At 39.9% G+C, this 24,236-nt stretch overlaps 2 protein-coding genes across 2 annotated transcripts; one reads left to right on the top strand and one right to left on the bottom strand.

The window, feature by feature from the left end:
* Positions 1-3,141: 3,141 nt before the first annotated feature.
* Positions 3,142-6,912, bottom strand: LOC148299567 (ER lumen protein-retaining receptor-like). The gene is made up of 2 exons (XM_088275931.1): positions 6,804-6,912; positions 3,142-3,656 (listed from the first exon to the last, which is right to left on the bottom strand). The coding sequence occupies exons 1-2, from the start codon at positions 6,910-6,912 to the stop codon at positions 3,142-3,144; spliced, it is 624 nt and encodes a 207-aa protein (XP_088132057.1).
* A 15,613-nt stretch (positions 6,913-22,525) lies between these two features.
* LOC148299566 (serine/threonine-protein kinase rio2-like) lies at positions 22,526-23,903 on the top strand. Its single transcript, XM_088275930.1, is given in 1 exon segment — positions 22,526-23,903. A coding segment is annotated over 1 exon segment (663 nt). The 3' UTR covers positions 23,189-23,903.
* The last annotated feature ends 333 nt before the right edge of the window (positions 23,904-24,236 follow it).

Below are 24,236 nucleotides of genomic sequence, written 5' to 3'. Positions count from 1 at the left end.
TCCCAACCCCAACCCCAACCCCAACCCCAACCCCAACCCCAACCCCAACCCCAACCCCAACCCCAACCCCAACCCCAACCCCAACCCCAACCCCAGATGGCATATGATAGGAATGACGAGATGATAGAATTAGAATTTGAATCTAGATTTCTGCAATGAGATATAAATATTAAATCGGGAATATTTATTTAATAATCAATATTAAATGCAAATCAACAACATGATGACAAAATAAGGTTCAATTTTATGATCATTGATTATGAATCCCTTGGCAGTCTGAAACACCATCTTCTTATCCCCGCATTTATACGGCGTCATCTCCTTTTATTACATGATTCTCTTTCTATTATTTCCATGATTTCTCCACGGCCAGCATGCGCTTCAGGTTAGCATACCCTTAAGATGAACACACGTTTAAGATTAGCACATAGCAATTCGTTCATGAATTTATTTTGCATCAATCTCTTAATGGACTCTTAAATCCTTCCATTATTATGTCAGTGACTCGTGCCTATGATTTCAAATTTAATTCGCTATTTAAATTTATTCATGTTTACGCATTAAAAACATTAGCAAAACCCGGAGCCCGAGCTGCCCTTTCAAATTGTTAAAAATGCACGTCAAAGACTATAGAAGCAGAACAGCAAAAGGAAACAGTCTTGCCATATTAGTCCGCTTCTAAAAAAATAAAGAAAAATGACCTTAGAGGTCTCTCCGGGCAGTTTCTATTAAATTGAAGAAGAGCAGGAACAATGTGTGGCCATCATAAACTAAACACCTCGAATTCCTTAATCATAATTAGGCAGCTACTCCTTTCACATCAGTGACAAACACGACTGCTTCGAAGAGAAAGAAGAAGACATCGGTTGCTAGCTATAAAATAGCATTCCGTTTAAATGCAACGAGTGGGAGTTGGACCGAGAGAGCCCATACATGAAAAGCAGCCCAGAAATGTAGTAAGAAGTCGAATAGTTTCGACTTCATTGAATTCACTCATTGTATACTTCATTTCTATATAAGCACTAATTCTAACCTGACGAATGAGTGGCCCTCTTATTCCTTTTTATGCCAGTGCCAGAATATTCACTATTTGAACAATCCTTATTTAATTTAAGTTTAGGATTGAGTAATAGCATTGAGTAACTACTATAGAATGAATCAAAAGGAGCAAATAACAATGAACACAATTAATTCGGCAAAGAGCATCAGGAGCTTCACCTCGACTTCGATTGCTCTTGAGCCAGAGTTAGGAAGCAAGGAGACTCTACAAGAGTATCAGTCTCTATTATAAAATTATGTACCTTTTGTCATAATCAGATCGATCATTGTGAAAACCTATGTCGAAACTTCGGCGTGATTGCCGAAAGATGCAAGAAAAACAAGGCCAATCTCGATGCGAGATTAGCGAATGTAAACAAAATATTAGCAATAGATCTAGAAATAAGAGAGCACGCATTTTGCAAAGATCGGCACGATCAACAGACAAATCGATTACAACTAAGTGTAGCAGAACATCAGGGAGAAAGCCATAACTTTAAATAAGGTCTATATTGAACTCTGTCGGGAAAGAATCAAGTAAGCCGAAAGCCTTAATATCCAGATTTTGAAGAACTTACCGCTGAGAAGCAAAGTGGACAAGATCCATGACATTTTCAAATGGGTCATCGTCGTAATCTATCATTTCCCAGTTTCAAGCTACTACTGGCCGAATTTCAACTAGGAAGTTTTTTGCAAGGACGCGGGAGCCGATTTCATATAACGGCTTGCCAAAACTAGTCCTCTGAATGCCAGCTATGAAAAAAGAACATACACTGAAAATCTATTACGGGATTTTGAATGCGACAGTCAAGAAGCCTCAACTGAACAAATCAACCCCTAACTCAAGAAGATATGTCGAATCGCTTTTTTCTTCAGAAAGAGTTACGAAATCGGAGACCAAATATACAAGCTCGATGAGCAGCTTGGGGAGAACATCAGCTCGTAGGATAAGGAGCACGAGAAATAAAAACAATTGTTAAAAATAAAATAAGCCTACTCCTACCGAAGGGCCAGAGCTCATGAGTATCTCGAAGCTGTTTGCCTCATTTTGGAGCAAATGCAATCAAAGATAAGCAGCTACAGATCGAAGATAGTGGAAGGGCAATCAATATTGAAGGAAATTACGTAACAGGTATAAAATTAAAGTAAATCGACTAAGGGTGGCACTGCAAACAAGCTTCATCTTTCAGGTCCATGCCCAATTTGCTGATTCTTATTATTTACTACAAGTTCATATACTCACTATTTACAATAATTGGACTTCTATCATTATCAAACAGAGGATTTCGATTTCTGAAGGAACAGTTTAAATTTGAGAGACCCCTTTTCTTAAATTCCTTTTAATTCAATGGGAACACTTTCGCTTTCCCATACAGAGTCGAAGAATTTTTAAATAGGGATTTTAAACTATTTTCCAATGCAAAGCTATGGCAAAGCGCCTTCATATTCCGAGAGTATGATCAAATCTAGTGGCTCTCCCGTTTGTTCGTTCTAAAAGAAGCTAGCCATTGCTTCTAATCCAAATTCAATTAGTACTGGCTCTTTGTCGATCGCTTTGAGCTCCTGAAGGAGTGTCGTAAATATGTAGTCCTTGAAGCTATCGGGCAGAATCTATTTCATTTTGATGAAATTGTAGCACTATTTGTTAATAAAGGTTGAAATTTATTCGTCACTCATAGTCTTGCTGCAGACAACCACATTTTGAAGACCTTTTACATTCAGATTATACAACTATTCAAGACTTGCATCTTAATATGTGGATCTGGATAAATAGAGATCTTTTTATGCCCTTATGTTGGGCCCAGAGGAAACCATTGTCTTGGCCCAGCTCCTCATCATGCAGTACATCTTCCAATCTAGATCAAAATAAGGGCAATTCTCGCCCTTGTTGATGAGGTAGCGCGAGTTGTCGGGGCTCTTATACAGGAGAGATGAATAAAGAACTTTTGATTTTGATATGTATCCTGCTATTTTGGATAAAACGGTATCGCTTGCTAGGGCCTATGGCAGGTTTAACTTTCTCATGGTTGTGAATAAATTATACAATAGATAAATAGGAGTAGATCAGTTTGGAATATAGATCTTATATCAAACGCAGGTTCATCAAACATAGGTGGGAAGGGAGAGCCCTTCTCCTTTCCTGAGAGCCTTGACCCAGTAGTACATGAAGTCGGCCATGATGAACAAATGTATAATTTGGGAAAGCATGAACCAAGTTCCGACGTGCTCTGGCAAAATAGCAGTGGACTTCTCCCTGTTGAGTTCATTGAGCTCGCTGTAGGTGAAGATCCAAAAGATGATAGAGAGGATTCTTGAAATGGCCTGGGATGCAACGAAATGCGAAGTGTATGTCTCAATTTCTCCGCCCTGAATAAACTGATTGGGTACTTTTTTGGTGAAGAGGATGAACTGGCTCAGGATAGCCACAGTTTCTAGATATTGAGTAAAGGCCCATCCGTAGTCAGCGATGATTGATCTGTTGAGGTTAGAGTGGAAGAAAATGGCGAGCACCGCTGCGAAGGCAATCAGGTAGTAGCTCTTCACTCTATCCAGGTCGAGGTTGTAGCTGGTCCTGAAGGGCACCACGATGGCGAATATGATATAGGCGGTGAATGCAACTGCGAGTATTTATTGCAATTTGAATATGGTGTCTCCTGAGGAGTCATACGGCAAGTATCCCTAAATCAAGCGAATCCTACTTTGAAGAACACGTAGATGATGGTACGAATCGTGAATATTACGAAGTAGCAGATGAAAGTCTCCCGGGACAGCCCGCTCACTGATCGCGACTTTCTGATTTTTACCACGATCAGCGCGAAGCCAAATGACTGCACAGTTCCCGCTAAAGTGAAAATCAATGAAAACTCCCCATCGCTAAAAAACAGATAAGTTATGAGGATAATGCCTCCTAGGATTCCCCATGAGATCGCATCAGCCTTCTTGAGATATTCCATTACGTGTTTATTATAATATAATGCAGTTTAAAATTTCAAGGCTAATCATATCAATTGCTCGAATCATATCAATTGCTCGAATCATATCAGTCATTCATCTCCCAACCAACCAACCAGCCTCCTTCCCTACAACTCATTGAATTCTTGTCGGTAATGATTTTGCCAGCACTCAGTGCAAACAGGCCATTTATTATAACTCATTTGCACTACTTGATTCAGTATGCTTTTAAATATAATCAGAATAATGAATCTGGTCAAGAATCTGCAGGATGAGTACCAGAAGCTCTGGCAGTATATAATCAGACCCGAAAGAACAACATACCCTTAATCGAGCTTAGGCCCTTAGGTCTTCAAACTCTAAAACATCAAAGTGCAAAGAAACTCCTTTCAATTAATCAATCGCAGGGGCAATGTCTTTTATGGATCTCACTTTGTTCCGATCGAAGCTGACAGCTATCCCTGCGTTGTCTACTTACACGGTAACAGCAGTAACCAAACATAAGGGTATTTTTAGACTAAGATAGAATGTAGTACTTGGGCGAACTCATAAAAAATGGTATTTCTCTTTGTACCTTCGATTTTTCAGGATGCGGCAATGCAGAGGGAGATTATATATCTCTCGGGTACTTTGAGTGGCAGGATGTTGACTAGGTCTGCCAGTACTTAAAGGGAAAGCAGAAAGTGACAAGAATTGGGATTTGGGGAAGATCAATGGGGGCAGTCACAGCCCTCAGGTATTTGCCAATCAATTAGTAAATTGTAGTCGCTATCTTCGACAGTCCCTTTGAAAGCCTTGAAAGCTTAATTCTCGATCTCTGCAAAAAAAATTCCAAAATTCCGAAGCTGATCGTCTCAGGAGCTATCAAAATTATAAGTGGTACCATCAAGTAAAAAGCCAAATTCGACATCTATGACGTCAATCCTCTGAAAAATGAAGCGCCGAACATAAAGATCCCCGGCTTTTTTATCGTTGCGAGCGAAGACGAACTCATCCCTCCCAAACATTCGAAAAACCTCTTTGAAGCTTATCACACGAAAAAGAAGCAAATTCGGGTTGTATCAGGGTAACACGTACATAACTCAGATAGCATAACACCAACCGACCTGAATCCACTATCCAATAAGCCATTCAATTTTTAGCCAAATATCTCAACAAGAAATAGAAGAAAAGTTCTCATGAGAGGCCAAAGCAAAGTTCTTCACACGATAAAGATATGAATCTATTTACAGACGATTTACTCGGCGAGGATATTAACATGTAATAGCCTTAAATACCCAAATAAACTCGAGCCAAGCTGGAAGAGATTGACTTCTTCGCTGAGCAGAGACAAGAAGATAAAATTGAGGAAAATGCTTCGAATCCTTTTGAAGATGCCTACTTTCAAATGTAGAACGCGACCGGGTAAACTGAAGGAATCGTAAAATAACAAATTCCAGGCCTCAGATTTTCCCTGAATTAGGTATTTTCAGGATTCACCCTCCTCAAAAAGAAGCCGGGAAAAGTTATATCCGATGGATATGAAGATGCTCGTAAGAGACTCGAACCGGCGGAGTTGTAAATCGCCACTCTGAACAGGAAAAACAGTTCCTATCGACAACTAACAAAGAAACTCGAGCTTGAACTCAAAGAACCTGACAACAGTTTCGAAAATAAATTACTGAAGTATCATCCTTAATCATTTCTGTTTGCATGATTTGATAGTATGTATGAAATCTGATATAATATGCGGGGATATATCAATGAATTCGCATCATTTAATCTTCTTGAGCAGTTTGATGACATTGATCAAACCATTTATAGGCTCATAGAATTTAGGGCGTTGGTATTGATTTTTGCTTTTTTCGAAAAGCTGCAGATTAAGTTGGGTGTTCACGAAGTGCTTGGGTAGGCCATTAAATCCAACTATTGATCCGATAAGTCCCCCAACAATCGCTGCATTTGTGTCGGAATCTCCTCCTTTGCTAATGACCTTTTTGATTGAGTTAAAATAAAGGGTTGGGTCACTCGAACTCTTGCCATTGTCTTTGCATGCTGCGACGATTTCCCGATATTGATTGATTGCAAAAGAATACGCGATTTTTGAGAATCCTTGAGTGGTTGTTGCGGGCATCAACTTTTCTTCCCGGCCCTTTTCCCTCCAAGATTTTAGCTCCGTAGATGAGTTCGGGTTATTCAGCAGTTTGTGCAGGATTTCTTCTAGTTAGGAACTATCGTTGGTTTATCTCAAGATCACATCTGATATCAATTGCAGATATTCCTGGCTGCTTTCGAAGCTGACTGGGTGCCCATGGGTCATATTGATTTCCTCTAAAGAACAATAAATTTACATCTAACCACCTTGTCTAGAGCTTACTTGGCAACATCTGGTCTGTATTTTTTCATGAATGATACAAATACTGCCATAGGAGTAATTCTCATCAGAGACCCATTGCTCAGGCTCCCCTTATTTAGTTGTGAAATCATTTCCAATGCATTTGACAAACTCGACGGATCTGAGTTTGTTTGCAGGAATTTCTCGAGGGTTGCAAAAGCTGAAGAGCATGTCATGCCTATATCAAAAGGGTGTGAGCGATACCATTTAACGTATTATTTGGCTATGCTTATACTTATTTCATTTTGCTGGCTCTCGAAAGAAGCCTAGCTCTTATAACTGCACAAAGCATTCAATAAGTGCAAGGCTAGTTCTGAATCATCTGTAAGCTGCCCAGCCTTGATCGGAAACGTACCTCCTCCAGGCATTTTCATTACCTTCTACATTCTTTATGCTGATTGCTCTTGCTCAAACTAACAATACGAGCCAAGAGCGTCACCAATGAAGGCCCCGAAAACTGCTCCCAAAGCCCTATCCACTATGGGATCGCTTAATAGCTCCTTGGCCTCTTCATGCGAAACTGCAAACTCTTTAGCAATAATATCCATCGCGACAGATTCGTGTTCAGACTGCATGCCTTACTAAATGTGAAAGAGTAATAAAGTTTAAGGATCTAATTTGATAGCACTGAACAATAATTTGATAATTGGTTTATCACAAGAAAGACCCAATGTAAAACTATATTTTTTCGTGAAAGAAGGCTTTGAAAGATACCACTTTCAGTTACATTTTATTTTATAATTGCCATAATTTATTGTGGGGCTTTTTATTACTTTTATTGAACTAGTTATGCACTTATTGGTGCCTTGTGGCCTCTAGTTTTTAAGATACTTTTACTGATAATTTAATGATTTTTGCATACAGATTCGAATACAGATTCGAATGCAGACTCGAAATTTTACATGTCAACTAAATAAAGCATTTCACCCACTGCACAGCAGATGTGTCCAATGCAGGAGTTGAGTAAATAAATTTGATACAATAGAGATTGAAATCAAGTTGAGAGAATGCTCATATTTTCCGACGCTGAAGTGCTTTGATATTTTTACTATAATTCTTACTTCTTCTCCAAATGGCCAAATATTAAAGACTCGAAGCTTTCGATTTTTTCGCACTTCGTATTCTATATGATCTAAATATGTACATTCAGCCATAAAATCATCACCCGAAAAATATCTCTGTATTGCTTTGCCGATTTTCCAATCTATCTCATCATTCTGTCGACAATCTTTATAGCATAACCTCGTCCTTCGACTTTATGCAGATATTGTTGAATCACTTTGTTTATTTTTTTTATTGAAAAGGCAGTTTTGGAGTTTTGGGAAAGTTTTTTAATTTTTTTGCATTGATGATTTTTGTCTTTTCTTTTTGCAGCGGTATGCGAGCCAGGCTGATGAAATTTGAGTGGGATTTCATCGAACCGATATTTCTCTAATAGTTTATGTTTTAAAGAGGATTTTAATAGCAATACCTATTTGAGATTGCTATAGCCTTTACACAAATTCAAGCTTCTAATCATAGGGCCTGCCAGTATTTCTAAAACATTCTCGCAATTTATATCGATGGGAAGAGCCGACAAATATTGGGAATCATTTGTGGTGAAGGTTGAATCTGGTACTGCCTTTTCTAGGACTAGTCCGCCTCTTTTTTCAATAATTGACTTGGTTTATATTTTACTCTCTTCGAAAGTATCCAAAACAATCAAAGACTGTTAATTGGATATTTCATTAGGCTCACAGATTTTACAATTTGAAATACTCTATTTGGCAAATGCGTTTTTTGCCAGTTATAATGGTCTCTGTAATTTAAAATCGCATGCAAATTCTTCCCTGAGCGAAACAAGCCCAACTTGGAATTGCAAAAGATCAGACGAGTGCAAATAGCAACTAAATTAGGGATAATGATACTAGGTGGGGTCACCGAAGAAATGAACTCGGTATATGTTTCGACTGCGCTGTTTCTGCACCTTCACTATCTGCAATAGATCTTAAAATTACTCTGCCGGGCCACCAAGGATAATTTGAAACTTTCGCCCAAACGATCTGCTTCACCTGAAACGAGTTGAGTTCACTCATCCTTATTTTGAATAACTTATTCGAATATTTAACGTAATTTGGAAGAGCAGCACATTCAAATTGACATGATTTCCATTTCTATAGTCTTTGCAATAGCAAAAAGCATACAGCCTCCCAATAAATTTAATATTCCTTTTCAACCCTCTTCCGAGTCCCAAAATCTTGCCACTTTTCATCTGCTCGCATGATTAGACCACATGAGAAGATTAACAAAAAAGAAGACTAAGACCCACACGATTTTTAAGTTTAAAAAAGCTAAAACCAGTGAGTGAAGAGTTGTGGCAGCTCTCAGAGTTTTTCATTCTTGAGTCGATGACTTCATTTTTGTATCGATGGTTTGGGAAAGAATCTTTTCGCTGTCCTATTTGCCATATAGCTTGAGTTCGGTGGTTCTTTTAGGATTGCATTAATTTTCGATAGGAATATTTAAGTGCATATATTTAAATTAAAATAAACTCAATCGCAGCTTCCACTATTATGGAAGTGCTACTTCAAGTTCATAACTCTCATAATTGATTAAATGGAGCTGTCTTCAACTATCTACAATCTGATGAAAGCATAAGGAAAATAGTATTAAATTTTTCGATTATCTGCTTGATTTGGTGTTTTTGGTGTTAAAGTTTAAGTTTAAGTTCATATCATACATATCGATATAATAATGGAGAATAACATTTTGAGTTTTCCTAAAAACTTTGTTATTATTGAGATTTTAAACTGTGTTATAAGATGTGACGATGAACGATGCTGAAATTACTGAAACTTCTCAGGCAATATAGATGACATACAATAATTATAATGCAATAACATATTGACATAATTAACGATGCAGTTTCCAAAGGCATGCCGATAAGTATCGGGAATGAATCAGGGACTAATAAGTACATTTATCCATACCAAGAAGTGTCTCGCATTCCATTGAACGAATATATTCGCAAAAAGAACGAAATCAGTCGCACTCCCCACACCTACTTCGAGTAATTTGTCCGTTCATGTTTAGCAAACTCATGAGAATAATCAGCAGCGCACATTGCTCCTCTTAGAAGCAGACCAAGGCTCCAAGGCTCGTCTGCCCGGGCATCAAGAATAAAAATAAGACCTCAAGTCGTAACGCCCATGCGAATAAAATGATAAAAAGCCAGAAACTGCAGACAGAGCTCCCCTCCTTATCTCTAGGTGAGTATGAGATGGTCCGCGCCAACACATTCACCAACATTAAAAATTAATCAGAGGAGCATATTCATCAAACTCTTAGTCCCGTAGTCCAAACGGCCGAAGAAAAGGGACACCAGAGATCGTGCTCTTTGCTTAATCAAAGGCATTAATTCAAGACCATCGATAAGTAAATTAAATAGCATGAAAAAAAATGTCCAAGATTGGGCACTCCAGCAGACTCAAAAGCTCTAGTAGCTAATCGTAGAGTTAAGAAATAAAACAACACACGAATTCAAATTAAGTCCTAAATGCTAAATAAAGCAACTTTCACTTCGAATCGAACTCTCGTCAACTCTGGAAAGTAAAGAATTCTATAAGTGATAAACTATGCGAACTTTAATGCAGTTGAAGCTCCTGAGCAATTGTCTGAGCTGGCAAAATATATTCGACGGAAAGTGCACTTGAAAAATACACTGGGAAAAGGTGCCTATGCTTGTGTTCGCTTAGGAGTTTGCCGAGATCTTGAATTTGCAGTAAAAATTTATGAAAAGTATCGGCTTCTTGAACCGAAGAAAAGGAAGAGGGTTTATTCTGAAATCAGTCTGTTGAGAAATTTTCCGGACCATCCAAATATCATTACCTTGCTGGATGCGCTTGAAAATAGTAAGCAAGTAAATTATTCTGAATAAATAGATCCACATGATCTTTGAGCACATTCCCAATGCAGTGACTTTGAGTTAGTATTTTAGAAGCAACATGCAGGTTCTACTTGAAAGATAGGTTCGCAAAATCATGAGTCGAGTTCTTCGGGGACTCGACCACCTCCATAAAAATGGCATTAGCCATCGAGACATCAAGCCAGACAATATTCTCATCAGCTTCGATGAGGACAATGAGATGGTTCTGAAGATAATTGACTTTGGTTTTGCAACTGCAATCCAGGCGACAGACCTACACTGTGGGACGCCGAATTTTATGGCGCCCTAACTTATCGAAAAAAGTCACAATTATAATCCGCAGGCTGTGGATGTCTGGGCTCTAGGAGTGACAACATTTTATCTTTGCGAGGGCAGATACCCGTTTGGAGGACGCAATGAGAGAGATTTGTTTCGATAGATTTGCAGAGGTTCATATACCACATAGAAGATAACATCATCAAGGATTCTTTCCATTCTCTAAAGGACATTGGATAAGAATCCCCTTTCGAGGATTACCATCGCTTAATTGTTACAAAATGATTGGTTTTAATGAATTGATAATGACATTTAGGTGAACTTATTGGATACTTATGAGAAATGTAGGTATATTTATAAGGCAAACTGAAAGATTTTTAGCTCAATTTCAATTAAAAATTAATGCAAAATACATAATTGAAATCCTCAATTTTTGTCACCATGTCTCGATATGCATACTCGATTTATAAACATATATCGACAGATCAGAAGTATGACTATTCCGAAGGGGTTGGGGTTGGGGTTGGGGTTGGGGTTGGGGTTGGGGTTGGGGTTGGGGTTGGGGTTGGGGTTGGGAGCAGTTTCTTGTATCTATTAATCATTTTCTTATTCATTTCTCCTTCTTCGATGTACTCCTGCACTCTAGTCAGGCATCCGCATAAAAAACTCTATTTGGATATTGCGTCATAAAAGAAATCTTCAGGGAACTGCTGCAGCTGCTCATAGAGGACAACTACGAATTACATCATCAGTTAGCTTCTCAAGGTGTGCGCAGATTATGAGTAAATGAGTAGTGTGAGCAGATTTTTCCACTGGTTGAAAGAATCGAGGCAGTGGCCAACCAAAAAGCTAATAAAACTATATTGAAGCTATCCTAACAGATGCAACTCCTTACCCTTCCATTACTTTGTTATCACGAGAGTCAGCAGCTCCCCTCGGTCCAAATTAATTTGGCTTGTCTGCGTGCTCGCGTCGGTAATTCTTCGAGGGATTTCGGAATAATATACATTCTTTCCAAAATCTCGGTTTTTCTATGCTTTTTACTTGTCAAAACGAGTTGCTTTAGCCTGCTCTTTGGCTATCCCATCATTTAGATTGGTTTCTCTCTATTGCATCTCCTCCCTCTATTGCTTATCTTCCATTTATTGAATCAGTGCAGGGTCATCATCTGATGCTCCTCCATTCTAGTCTTCGTCATCATCCGAATCGATGTGCAGCTTGTCTATTTAGTTGATTAGTTTTTGGTTGCGTCGGTACTCCTCATTTGGGTTAGTGATATAGTCGGGGGGGTCGAGCTTCATCAGGACTTAAGTGGTGATATGCTTCGTATTGCCGGCCCCAAAATGAAATATTGCTTAAGATATGCCCCCAAATATGCATCAAAATGATACTTTTTCACACCCTCCCGATAACCTTCAGCTTCCTCTCCTTCCAACTTTAGGAATCGGTTCTATCTTTAGCTCCACCTCAGACATGGATCCTTTCGTTGTCATGATGCTTCTGATTGAAGTTGAGGAACTGGTGGATCGGGAACATATTCTTTTCATTCTTGAGGGAATAGACGATGACATGGGTTCCTAATGAGATAAACTTAACTCCTTTGAACTTATTGCCCACAACCCAGCTGATATTGTCGATTCCGAATTCTAATTATTTAGGGGAGTCCAACATCACCAAAACTCCCATTTCATGGACTTTACCAGGAGCTCCTCGCTGCTGAAATGTTCATAGCCTTGCATATGATAGTATATTTACGGATTAATTATAAGAGATTTCAAATATATAGTATGTTCATCCATTTTATATGCACTTTCGTTTTGATGCCAGCTTTGGCTTGGAAGATGTTACAATATCCCGCACATACTGCACATACAGGACATACGGCAAATACGAGATATACGGCACAATATTGGTTTTTGATAAGCTACTTATGCGCCTGCCAGATCCGGTCAAACATAATATGTTGGAAAACATAGAGGGGAAAATGGCCTGCGAAATTGGACAGATAAGATAAAGATGTGGAATTAATCAGGGTGTAAAGCTAGTTTCATGCGGATCAAACCATGCATATAAGTTCATCATCTGAATTCCATTGTTGAATCAATATAATTATACAAAATCTAAAATTAATTGGTTAATAATCAAAAGTTTGGTATATTCGGATGAGCAGGATTAATTGATATAAACAGTATTTAATTTTATGAATTATACAAAAATCTGTTGAATATATGAAGCATGAAACCTGCAAATCGAAAATTGGCTGAGCATGCGCATGACTAGATCAAAGCTCAGCTACTTAGAATAATATGCATGAACCATATAACATATAAAAAGGCTTTCATATAATGGCATACACAGTGTTAAATGATATTTGAAAGGTCACTCAGTCTCATTTGGGCACTGCAATAATGTCCGCTATTGATTAGCTCAACAATAAACAAGAAATACATTAAGCATAGCAAACTCCCATTAATAAAATAGATACTCCAATTTGTAATTTAACCCATCAGTAGTCAATGCTCTTCTTCAGTATGCTTCAATACTTTTAGAGACTTCTTAACCTTTTGATCTTGGCGTACTCTGAGAAGTAGGAGTCACAGTGCAGATTGCAACAGTTAATAAAGTTCGTTGGACGCTTCTTGCGCCACATTCTGCTTGTCTGATGTAAACTCAGGCTTCTTGAAGCAATAGAACACAATGAGCAGACAAAACACTGCAGCCACGGTCACGAACACTATTATGCTGTTAGCGATGAAAAACCCATCAAATTCGACTAAGACCGTCTCATTATGGTAGGCGAGTGTCTGAGCCACGGTCAGAACTGTACCAATTAGCTCGGTAAATACTAATATTTCGATAAATGTCCAAGATTAAGTCGGAGGGATCATGCGCCTCAGAGCTGGAATCAAAGCCACAAAAGCCACATTTAATGTTGATATTATGATCAATCGGTTGTTCTCTTACAGCTCCACAAAGTATATCGAAAGATTAACCAAGCTCAACAGCACAACGGAATCAAAATGGTCACGATGCTCATCGTCGGGTGCCGAAACAAAGTTACTCCAATATGTGCATATGAAAAAGGCACCAATCGATAGTCCTCAGATTTCATTAAAGCCTCCTGCTCACTATGCTTCATGGCCTCATTCATGAGATTTAAGTACTGGCCAGCTGTCTTGTTCTATTTGAATTTATTTTTGATCTCCTTCTTTTGCTTTTTGAACTAGTCGAGCAGCCTCATCTTTTAGGCGAGGGGAAATTGGGATTCGCTGTTGGGAAAACTCCACATAGACTAGATTCGGTGCGATCTAGTAGAGCCTATCGTGTTTTCATCCCCGAAATCGATGATGGTGCGGTCGTTTTTCCGGACTTCATAATTCATGTTGAATTGTAGTCCATGAAGTTGAAAAGCACGATTGTGGTCCCCTTTCTGTCAGTCTTGATCCATTTCTTCAACCTGAATGTCATGAGCAGGTAAAATTTCTCGAAGGGCGACCAAAACACATCCTCCAAGACCAATGAGCCCACCCTCAAGCATATTGTGTACTCGAGGTAACTATCCCTGGTATGCTCTTCAAACGAAATCCTGGGGTCCGAAGCCTTGAGTTTAATCTATTGAGCATCAGCCAGTTCAAGCACAAGATCTCTTTTGAATTATTCAACCAATAGTTTGGGGAGAGTTTCGCAGTTGAGAGTGATGGTAATGGATGTTTCGTTTTCTGCAAAGCATCTCTCGATATCGATGCTGTTATGCCTACAATTTAGATATGGAAATAAGCAGGTATGGCATAGATTTGATAGATACTACCATCGCTCATTATCCTCTATTCGTGTAGGACTTGATTGGTGAAGCCTGTCTCTGATGAAATTCTCTTGTAAGCCTGATCATTTGCCAAAGATTTCATTTCAATGAATGTAAATGATAAGCTGCAGTAGCTATGAAATAAGTTTGAATTCGTTATTGCATATTGTAAATCAAATGTTGAAGATCTGCCTGTAATCCATTATTGATCAATCAATTATCAGTGGCTGTTATTTTCCCTCAGCTGGCTTTCTATCCAACTATTTTTTTATAAGGCCAGCTGCTTTTAAGCTGTCTATTTTCGCAGCTGTTCAGTCAGTTGTGCAATTACTCCTGAGTAACTCTTTGTTTTCTGCACTGAGTTAATCTTGCAAGCTTCTTTGTCGCCCTGAATTTCGAAACATCTGATGCGCTATTTGATTTAGACTTCAGAATTGGATCTTAATGAGCCTCGCTAAGATCTCCCTCAGCAAGGCTTCGACTTTTATTTATTTCTGTAGTGCTGCGCAGCATTGTTTGATTTATTGTTCAGCTTCTATTCGATTTCTTCATTGCGATGCTTGATTTATTTAATTTTATCTTTTGAGTTGTTTGACTTATTCCAGAAGAATCTTGGCTCTATGGTCCTCTTATTTCTACTCGAGGCTGATATTGCTCGCTCTATTGCGTTTGTATTTGCTGGCTCTGAGTTCTTTCTGGTTCTTCTTCAACGACTCTTGAGAGGGGGCCATGTGCGCAGATCTGTTATTTTTATGAAACTAGCCAGAGCGCAGCTCGATGGGACCGTTTTAATTCCTGAGTTTTGGGAAGATTCAAGTATTTATTTTCCTGGAGTTATATCCATATGTACGAGGTCTTTTATCTTTTGTTACATGCGGTCCACGGTCAGGACGGAATACTCTTTCGAATTCGAATTTTATCGGAGTTTTAATGGATGTCGAATTGAGACTAATTGCTGTTTTCAATGAACTACTTTCTTTTCTCTTTGAACATGCGCTCCAGCCGCTTTTCGAGCGATTTTCGATATGCTTATGAACCTTTGACTCGAAGTTGTTTTACTCGCTAAAGTGGTCGCTGTTTAGCCTTTCCTTGGGCAGATAATCATTGAGATTGGGCCCATCGATGGCCGTACGAATGTCTTGCAGCTTCCGGAATATGGCATCGGATTGCTAAACTTTATTCATGCTATTTGTACCCGAATGCTATTAGCCCTTGAAATTCATTTTAACTGCAACAATAATAATATATATTGCCCTTTCATGAGGAGTAGGAGTATGAGTAGGAGGAGTATGAATAGGAATAAAATAATATTATAGTATCATCGGTAGTATCATCGGATCGAGACATTCTTGGTTTCCAGCTTGCCACCGCTTGATGAGTTGTATCGTTCAGGGAATACCTTCCAGAATCTGAGAGTTTGGTCTCCAGAACCGGTGATGATGGACTATCCGTCTGGAGATTTAGCAAGGTATAAGACCCTGAAGCTATGCCCTCTCAGAGTGCTCACTTTCTACATGCTCTTCGCATCCCATACGTTGATTGAGTTCAATGAAAACCGTGGGTCGAAACCAACTCGTTCGAATTTTGGGAAAACAGCATGTTGCACACTTGGGAGCCAGTATCAACCACCTTTGTGCATACTTTCTCATTAATGTTCCATAGCCGTATCGATTTGTCGGTGGATCCCCCTCCTGTCGCCAACACCGAATTCTGATGAGGGGACCAGGCCAGCGCCTTTACTGCTGCATTGTGCTCATTGAACTTAGCATATAGTCTTCCAGCCCTCTGATCCCACAATGATACAACGTTGTCGTTGCCCCCAGATGCAATAAAATTGCCGTCGAATGACCACTTAATTCCACAAATTTATTGCTTATGTCCGACGAGCTTTTTGACGGTGGCCCTGAGCCTCAAATCCCAGATCATGACCATGTTGTCCTTGGAACCAGAGACGTTGAGATTGTCGCCAAAAGTAGTCAATCGCACCGACTCTCCCTTCATGGCCTCGATATTTGGCAATTTACTGCTTTTTCTCAGGAGCAACAATCCTTATTTTGCCAGTTTCCTCTCCCAGAATCAAGTTTTTGTTGAACTTGAGGCAGCTAATAAAGCCTTCGACAATCTTTTAAGTGTCACTGTCCCTGCTGTTCCAGATGTAGACAGCATCATCGAGCACCACTCCAATCTGATCGTTGGTACTCCAATCTAATAAGCTGGTATAGAAATCATCTTTGAGCTTGGGTGCGTTGAGGACTCGGTAGGGCGCTTCAGCAATCTTTCTTTGATTTGCGAGAGACCTTCGATTGAAATCGCACCCTTCAGACCATTTTGCTCATTTAGGGAATCCATGATTTAATCGTGTAGTAAGTAGCCAGACCGATTGAGTCTGGAGCAGTAGGAATCAGTGCCTTTCTTGATGCTCTTGGGCTTTCGCATATTGCAAGTTTTGCTCAAAATACTGATGTAGCTTGTTGGGTTGTTAAAGCTGTGCCAATTGTTGGTGCTAGATATGTCTATGCTAGCCTGTTGGTCTATGATCTGGCTGTAACTAGTTTGGGCCAACCGCTCCCTTTGCCTCAAGGATGGTGATAATGCTGATAGGTTGAAGAGGAAGCGATCGTGGGGTGACTTATGTATGAGAAATTGGGTTTCGAGATTGGCGAGGGATATGAGAGGGTCATGAGAAGATAAGTGCTTGGATGAGTTCTTGAAGATATCCATTAGTTATAAAATTTATTGATGCTTCAATAAGTATACGCACAATTACCGACATTATAATTAATAGTATAATTATAAGTTACAATAAAACACATCTCGTATATATCGCAATGCTATGTTAATCTATGATAATCTATGGTAATATATGGTAATCTATGATAATCTATGATAATACATTTGTCAATCATACTCATCCAGGTCATCGTAGGCAGCCACAGCCAACAAGCTATACTACTATCAAGTTCATTGGGTTTTTACAACTTACGCCAAAACAGTAACATTATCAAGCTCTATCACCATCTCAAGGCTAATGGTTTCAAGGACTCTAACATTTTGCTGATGATCTCCGAATTGCAACCCTGCTGTGAAAAGAACCCCAAATTTGGGGCACTTTCGTTCTACGACGGAGAATACGCAAACATATTTCGTGATGTCGAAGTCGACTACTACCAATCCGAACTCACTGACATCAGTTTTGGCAATATCTTGAGCTTTCAGTACCCCAAATACACCCTCAACAAGCGAAAGCTGACCCGATCGGATCCAAAATAGGCCCTATTCATTTATGTGACGGGCCATGGTGGGGATTTTTATTTCAAAGTCCGCGAGAGAATGGCCATAATCGATGAGCAGTTTTATAAAATCTTTTCGTATCTCGAGGCCAAAAACATTACCGAGTAGATTGCGCTGATGAGCGACTCATGTTCGGCTATCACTCCATTCGAAACTATCAAGAAAGACAAGTTCATGGCACTCGCATCATCTTCCTTCAACGAAAAATCCCTTTCGCATGGCAACGATGCTGAAATATTCGGCCCGAAATCGGATGACTTCAGCTTCTACTTCGATGAGATCCTGAATATGAAATACGAAAAGCAATGGACATTCGAGGAGGTGCATCGGTACATGGATTACTCAAGGTTGAAGGTGCATTCGAAGATGGTGGGCAATAACTTCAACGGAAACAATAAAATATCAAAGTTTCTACAGAAGGAGAAATCTCTGAACCATCATAAGTTTCTGGTGATGCGCAACTTCACTGAGATCTTCGAGAACGCGGGCCAATGATGATATGACAGAATAGCCGAGGCTTCTCCCAAGATCATTTGATTATTCATAATTTGAATTTATTTAAAATGGATCAAGTGGTGAGGCTGCAGGAGTAAATAGAAACCGAAATTAACAAATATAATGACCTCCACAAGAAGGCGCAAGGGCTCATCCAAGTCCGCAACAGTCTCTACGAGCAGGAAAGTGAAAACAACCTGGTCCTTAAGTAAATCAATACGCTCCCTCAATGTACGCATCGCCTAAGTTTAGCCGCCAAAATTTATAAGCAAGTCGGGGGAGTTCTAATCGATCAGACCCAAAAGGACACCGCCAACACTCTCACTCAGAGGCTCAACCATATCAATTCTCAAATCGACAAAACCAGCGAACTCATCAAAAAGAACGAGGCTGATCAGAACTCTATGGTGGAAAAGATTCAAAAGGCCAAAGCCTACTACGCTCAAATGGTCCAGGCTTTGCAGCAGAAGCAATGATACATAAATAATGTTGTATTTGTCAGGGATGCGAATGCACGTAGAATAATTCAATTGTATAATGGTACTAATTGCATTAATAGTTTTATTGCACGAGTGAACTTTTATGAGTCTTCGTCGAAACTCCATATTTCGAACATTAAATCTACATGGTTTCACGCAATGGAGAGAATATACATAATTACATAATCTCATTAGCATCACTTTTTATTGGCTGCCTCTTCCTCTCGTTCTATTTCTCTCTGCTGGGCCTCTTATTGCTATTTTTTTCGCTGGGCCTCCCTTTCTTTGATTCGCAATGTGCGTTCGTTCGCAGCCAGGGCATGAGTTGAAAACCCGGTAGTTGTCACTTTCTTGGCGCCGCAGTAGTACTTCGGAAGTCGTCCAATCCCTCCAGGGATATCATAGTATCCTGGGCCAGGCTAAATATATAATAACTCGTACATTTTTATTTTTGTTGGCTGAAAACTTCATGCTCTTGCTCATTTTACCCAGCTACAATCGTGCTTCTCTTTCCGTTTGATATCCACCTGGGCCGATGCTGCCAGTGATGCTTTTGCTAAAGTTAGTTCGGTTTGTTAAATAGTTGATCACTCGCTGGGGGGTTGGCCTTGTAAGGGTGTCGCTCGGGTCGTAGTTGTCGGCTCCGGGTGTGATGAATAACTGCAAATCTTTTATCTTTTTGCCCATGTAGCCTTTAATCCGTTTGGGAGACCCGGCAACCTGATATGTTCCAGGGCCTGGGTTCTAATCAAACTTCGGCTCGTATCTCAATTACTTGGTGAATGACAAAGATTTGCGTTTTTTGTAGAATTCAGCAGATGTGACATGCTTCTGTGGGCTTGGGTAGTTCAGCAGCTCCTTGTTGAACAGCTATGATCGAGGACCATTGAAGGTGATTATTTTATTCTTGGACTCTATAAAATGGGGGTTGTAATGATTAGGTGAGGGGAATTCATCAATTTATTTGTTCCGCACTTGCTCATAAAAAGGAGCCATTGTGCACCCCTTCCCGGGCTGCTTCATTTACCTTGAAATGTCATAGAAAATCCCTGGGGCATCAGGCCCTTGAATTATGTTCGCTCTAACGCCTGAGCCGAATATGTGAGCAGTCGCGTTCATTGAGTTCTTGTTATTGATTTAATAGTGATCAGGCGCTGGATACTTGGCCAACTCGCCGTTCGAGAGGGGTCTCTGTGAAACAGTAAAATGGTTACTCGTTCTAAATTAATAAAGCAGTACTTATTGAAATTCCTTGATGTTTGAGGGACATCATACGCGTTAGGAGGAGGAGCGGTCGTTGAATAGTTGACTTATTGAGTGTAGCCAAATGTGAATTTAGCGCTTGAAGGCTTAGTAAAGCTGGTGTTAGGCCTATAATTGGCAGCGCAAAGGTCATCGTCCTTATACTATGCGGGGTTTTATATCTATTGTTTGGGAATGGAGTATTTAGGATAGGAAGCCAAAACGGGCTATGCATTGGGTCGATAAGTGTCTGGAGCGGGGTTTGGACGAGGATATTTAATGAGGAATGTGTCTCTTTCCGTTGAGTTGCTAAACTTCCATTTGGTGGGAGTGTTTCGATCGAATCTTGTGGGATGGTGCATGCCGGGCCCAGGGATGGCGTCATCGCGGACGTCAACAAAGGACGCTGATATTTATAGAGTAAATACTTCTGCCTGCTGTACCCCAGCATCGTGGCCCTTCGCTGGCATATCCAGTTTGGTTCATGTATGTTTCAATAATTTATCAATATTTTTAATATAAACGAGTCCAGATTCATATTCATTCATTATAGGAATCATCTGCACTCCATTCTACAAATAGCTGATAGTTATGCCAGCTTTGGCGAATGGATGCAGTATTGATGTGAATCAAAGTGTAATCTTATTTTCATTCATGCATTTAGAGGTTTTTTGGAGATCGCCTACCTTAGTTCCTCTATTTTTCGTTTGGTGAACTTCACGATGATCAGATCCTCGAACCTATTCATCATTTCCTCCTCCTCACTTGCGACGAACTTGCCTTATTCCTTCAATTTGCTCCTTATTCCTTCAAGCTCTATTCTCGTTTTTTCCTGCAGGCCCTCGCTGATTCCAAATAGTCTCATAGGCTTGAATATGTTTTACTATTGCAGCAGTGCATCGGTTCTCTCTCTGGCGGGCAGCAGCTAGTTGTCTGTTGAAGAGGAAGCCATCCGATTCTCCGGCATGCTCTGGTACATAACGGCCAGACCTGTTAAGTACCCTGCAAATGATAAGCCGGCATAAACTATGTGCTTGACGAATTGGGGATGGAGGTATGATTTACTGGAAGATTTAACGTATTGATGTTCAAACTGGGCTATCATTGCCTTGTAGGATAAGTAGCCGATGCCAAGCAGGGCACTTGCAGAATAGGCTGCCATGGCTGCATAGGATTGCAGCTTCTGCTTCATTTGTGCCGTGAATATTTATCGGTCTCCACTCATGCTTATAAAATATAGGGCATATTGATTGATTTGAGTATAGTTCATAAATTCATGAATATATGGTTTGAAAATAAGACCATTCATACAGAGACAGCCCACTTCATAGTCCAAAACTGTTCATTTCCGCATATTTAATTTCGAGCCCGTTTTCGTTGTTGCTGGCTTTGCTCTTAAACTTTTGGTAAATCTGGCCAATCTTTTCATGATTGTTCAGGATGCTCCCGTAGGCGAAGAGGAAGTAGGATTTCTCCTGTCGGTTGGGCGTAGAGAACAGCTTTTCATTGAGGAAAGAACGCAGATGGCTAATTGTGAATTGTTCGGGAATGTAGAAAGAGTGATCCTCATCCTCTGACGTCAATTTGGCGATCAGCTTATGGGGCTGGATATTGACGAGAATATTTCCATCCAGCTGAGACATCTGCTGGGCTTTCAGTTTCTAGTTTCGCATCACCTTCGAATTTTGCATATCGCTCAACTTATTCCGTCTGCTTTAATTAAAGTATAATGCAGATAATCACTATATTCAATCACTCTTTCTGTCTTATTTATCATTATATCACTGTTATGCGGATGATTGACTGACTGTACATCCACTGGCTCACTATGCGTCCATTGATTCACTCGCCTCCCTCCATTGGCATTGGGCATTCTACTTACTCACTGCAACAGCATTGTTTCGATTAAAATTGTGGAAATAAGAATGAGTTTGCATACCCAATTAGCAAGCATCGAAAGACGTAAAGGTGATGCTGATGTTCCTGGGATATTGCTGATGCGAACATTAACTAACTCCCAAATTTAGTTGTGATTTGGCGTGTGATAAAACTGATCGATGGCAAAATCACGATCAGATTATGACCTTCCTTCACCAATCTTATACATTGGGAATATGTTGGAGAATTAGATCTCTAATGCCAAACGCGCCATATTCAAATTGATCTGCTATTATTAATCTTTTTATTAACTGTTTTCAAACTGTCGATTGCCGTATGATAATTAATCTCATATTTATTTTAACTTTGTAAAAATAGTCAATAATTTAAAAGTGCTACCCAAACCAGTTTATGGAGTTCATTAGATTGTTTGACTCAAATCATCTATGCTGATACCCCAAACTCATTATTGAACTCTCACATACTTTTGTATAATCATAATAGTACAGATTATAACAGAGCTGAATTGGGTATGATCGATTATAATATCAACAATAAGAAATGCGCTTAGACCCCTCTGTAAAATTCGTGACTGATTATAGTATTTGCACTTCATTACAAAGTAGGAGCTGCGGATCCTGGTTGCAATATAGATTGGAATGCGCAATCATCAGTACGTGCCAGTTTCATTGATTGTTGCCATTGGCAACCTGCGATCAGGCGACACTTATAAAACGCTACGGAAGCTCCTCAAGAATAAATTTGTCGTGCACGTCGGCAAGAAATGTAGATGAATGTCTAACATAGATGATGGCTATAAACTCACCTATTTGGGGTATGATTACCTTGCACTCCACACCTTCATCAAGAGGGGCGTCGTGAAAGACGTCATCTGCAAAATCGGAGTTGGCAAGTAGTCTGATGTCTACAAGTGTTAGGCCCCAGATGGCTCGCATATCGTGCTCAAACTGACCAGGCTCGGCCGCCGTTCCTTCAAAACCATCAAAAACAATCGAGAGTACATTCAAGGCAGGACCAGCTTCAACTGGCTCTACCTATCACGCCTCTCCTCCATGCGAGAATTCATATTCATGCAAGTGCTTCACGAGGACGGGTTCCCGACCCCTATTCCCATCGACACTAACAGACACGCCATACTGATGTCCTTAGTAAACGCAGACCCGCTGTGTCATATTCGAAAATTCGGCGAACACTGTTCGGTGAAATAAAAATTCGTGGAGTCTTTAGAGTTGGTAAAGAAGTTTGCCAGTAGGGGGCTAATCCACGGGGATCTAAACTAATTCAATTTGATGATCGACCAGTCCGGAGTATTGACTGTGATCGATTTCCCCCAGTGCATCTCATCCAACCACATCAACGCCGAGTAGTACTTCAATCGAGATGTCGAGTGCCTCTACGCGTTTTACGAGAGGATGGTCCTCAAGTGCAAGAGATAGGACGATGACGGTGAGTTCTACGTCCATGAAAATGACGTTGGCTTCGATGTTGCCCAGGTGCCTATGCCAGTCTTATCTGATGTCTAGATCGTCAAGAGATTGGATAAGGAGGTGCTTTTGAAAGGTCACATTAAATTGCACGAGCAAACACAGCTGGAGATGTATCAAAAGGCTGCACAGAATTAACTATAAAGCAGGGAGCGGAATCTGGAGGATGATGACAGCGTTTAAATGTAAGAAATATAGGAGTAGTAAGTGGAGGACTTTGAGGGAGATATTGCTTAGTATGAAGCAGATGATACAAATAATTAACAGCTCGAACGACTAACACTCGAAGATGAACTCATCAAAAAAAGCAATGAAGGCCCCAAAAGGGAAAATAATCAATTCTTAAACGAAGAGATTTAAGAAATCAGCTAACTTATCGCAGAACTGAAGCAGCTTGAAAGTGATCAGCAAGCAGAAGATAAGAACAAAATTAAAACTCCATCGTAGTAACAGTAATAAGAGGATGAGGATGAGGAAGAGGAAGGGCAGTAAGGAGAGAAGGAACAGAAAGAAGAATGGAAGGGATTAACAGCATTCCAGATCAGGCAGAAGATTAAGCAATAGCGGCTGTTGTAAAGACAAAAGAAGAAAGAGTAAATGACGGCCGAGTAATATATCAAGCGAGCCCTGTACAAACCCAAAGAGAACAAACGATCGATGATTTCCAAGGGAAACTATGGATTCAAAGCGAAAAGTAAAAACAACGCTCAATCGATCAAGGAAGGGTTAGAAATGGGGTGGTGATTTTTAGGCAACTCACATCTTTAGAGAATATATACAATTATAATGATATAGCTTATATCCGATAAAATTCGGGATAATGACGTAATTTAAGGATCAATCGTTGGCTGAGCGCAAAAAAGCTTGGAGTTTGTTTGTTATTTCTTTTTGTCTTTTTATCATTTTATGGACGCTGAGCTTGACAGTTTGAGAAGGAACATACCGATTGTTCTAAATTATGAAGGGGCTACTTTAGATTGCGCGCAGATGCCATCATTGG

Source organism: Brachycentrus maculatus, unplaced genomic scaffold (genome assembly GCF_059751285.1).
Source record: "Brachycentrus maculatus isolate JH-2025_06_01 unplaced genomic scaffold, ASM5975128v1 h1tg001077l, whole genome shotgun sequence".
In the NCBI taxonomy this organism is placed as follows: Eukaryota; Metazoa; Arthropoda; class Insecta; order Trichoptera; family Brachycentridae; genus Brachycentrus; species Brachycentrus maculatus.
Note: the sequence above shows the minus strand (reverse complement) of the source record. Positions and strands in the feature narration are given on the sequence as shown.

Excerpts from the sequence above, each read along its gene's own strand:
- LOC148299567 (XM_088275931.1), bottom strand. The coding sequence starts at position 6,912 with ATGGATATTATTGCTAAAGAGTTTGCAGTTTCGCATGAAGAGGCCAAG. Across the intron at positions 3,657-6,803 it reads AGTTTTCGGGGCCTTCATTG|TTGCATTCACCGCCTATATC; the intron begins GTGACGCTCTTG and ends AAATACTCGCAG.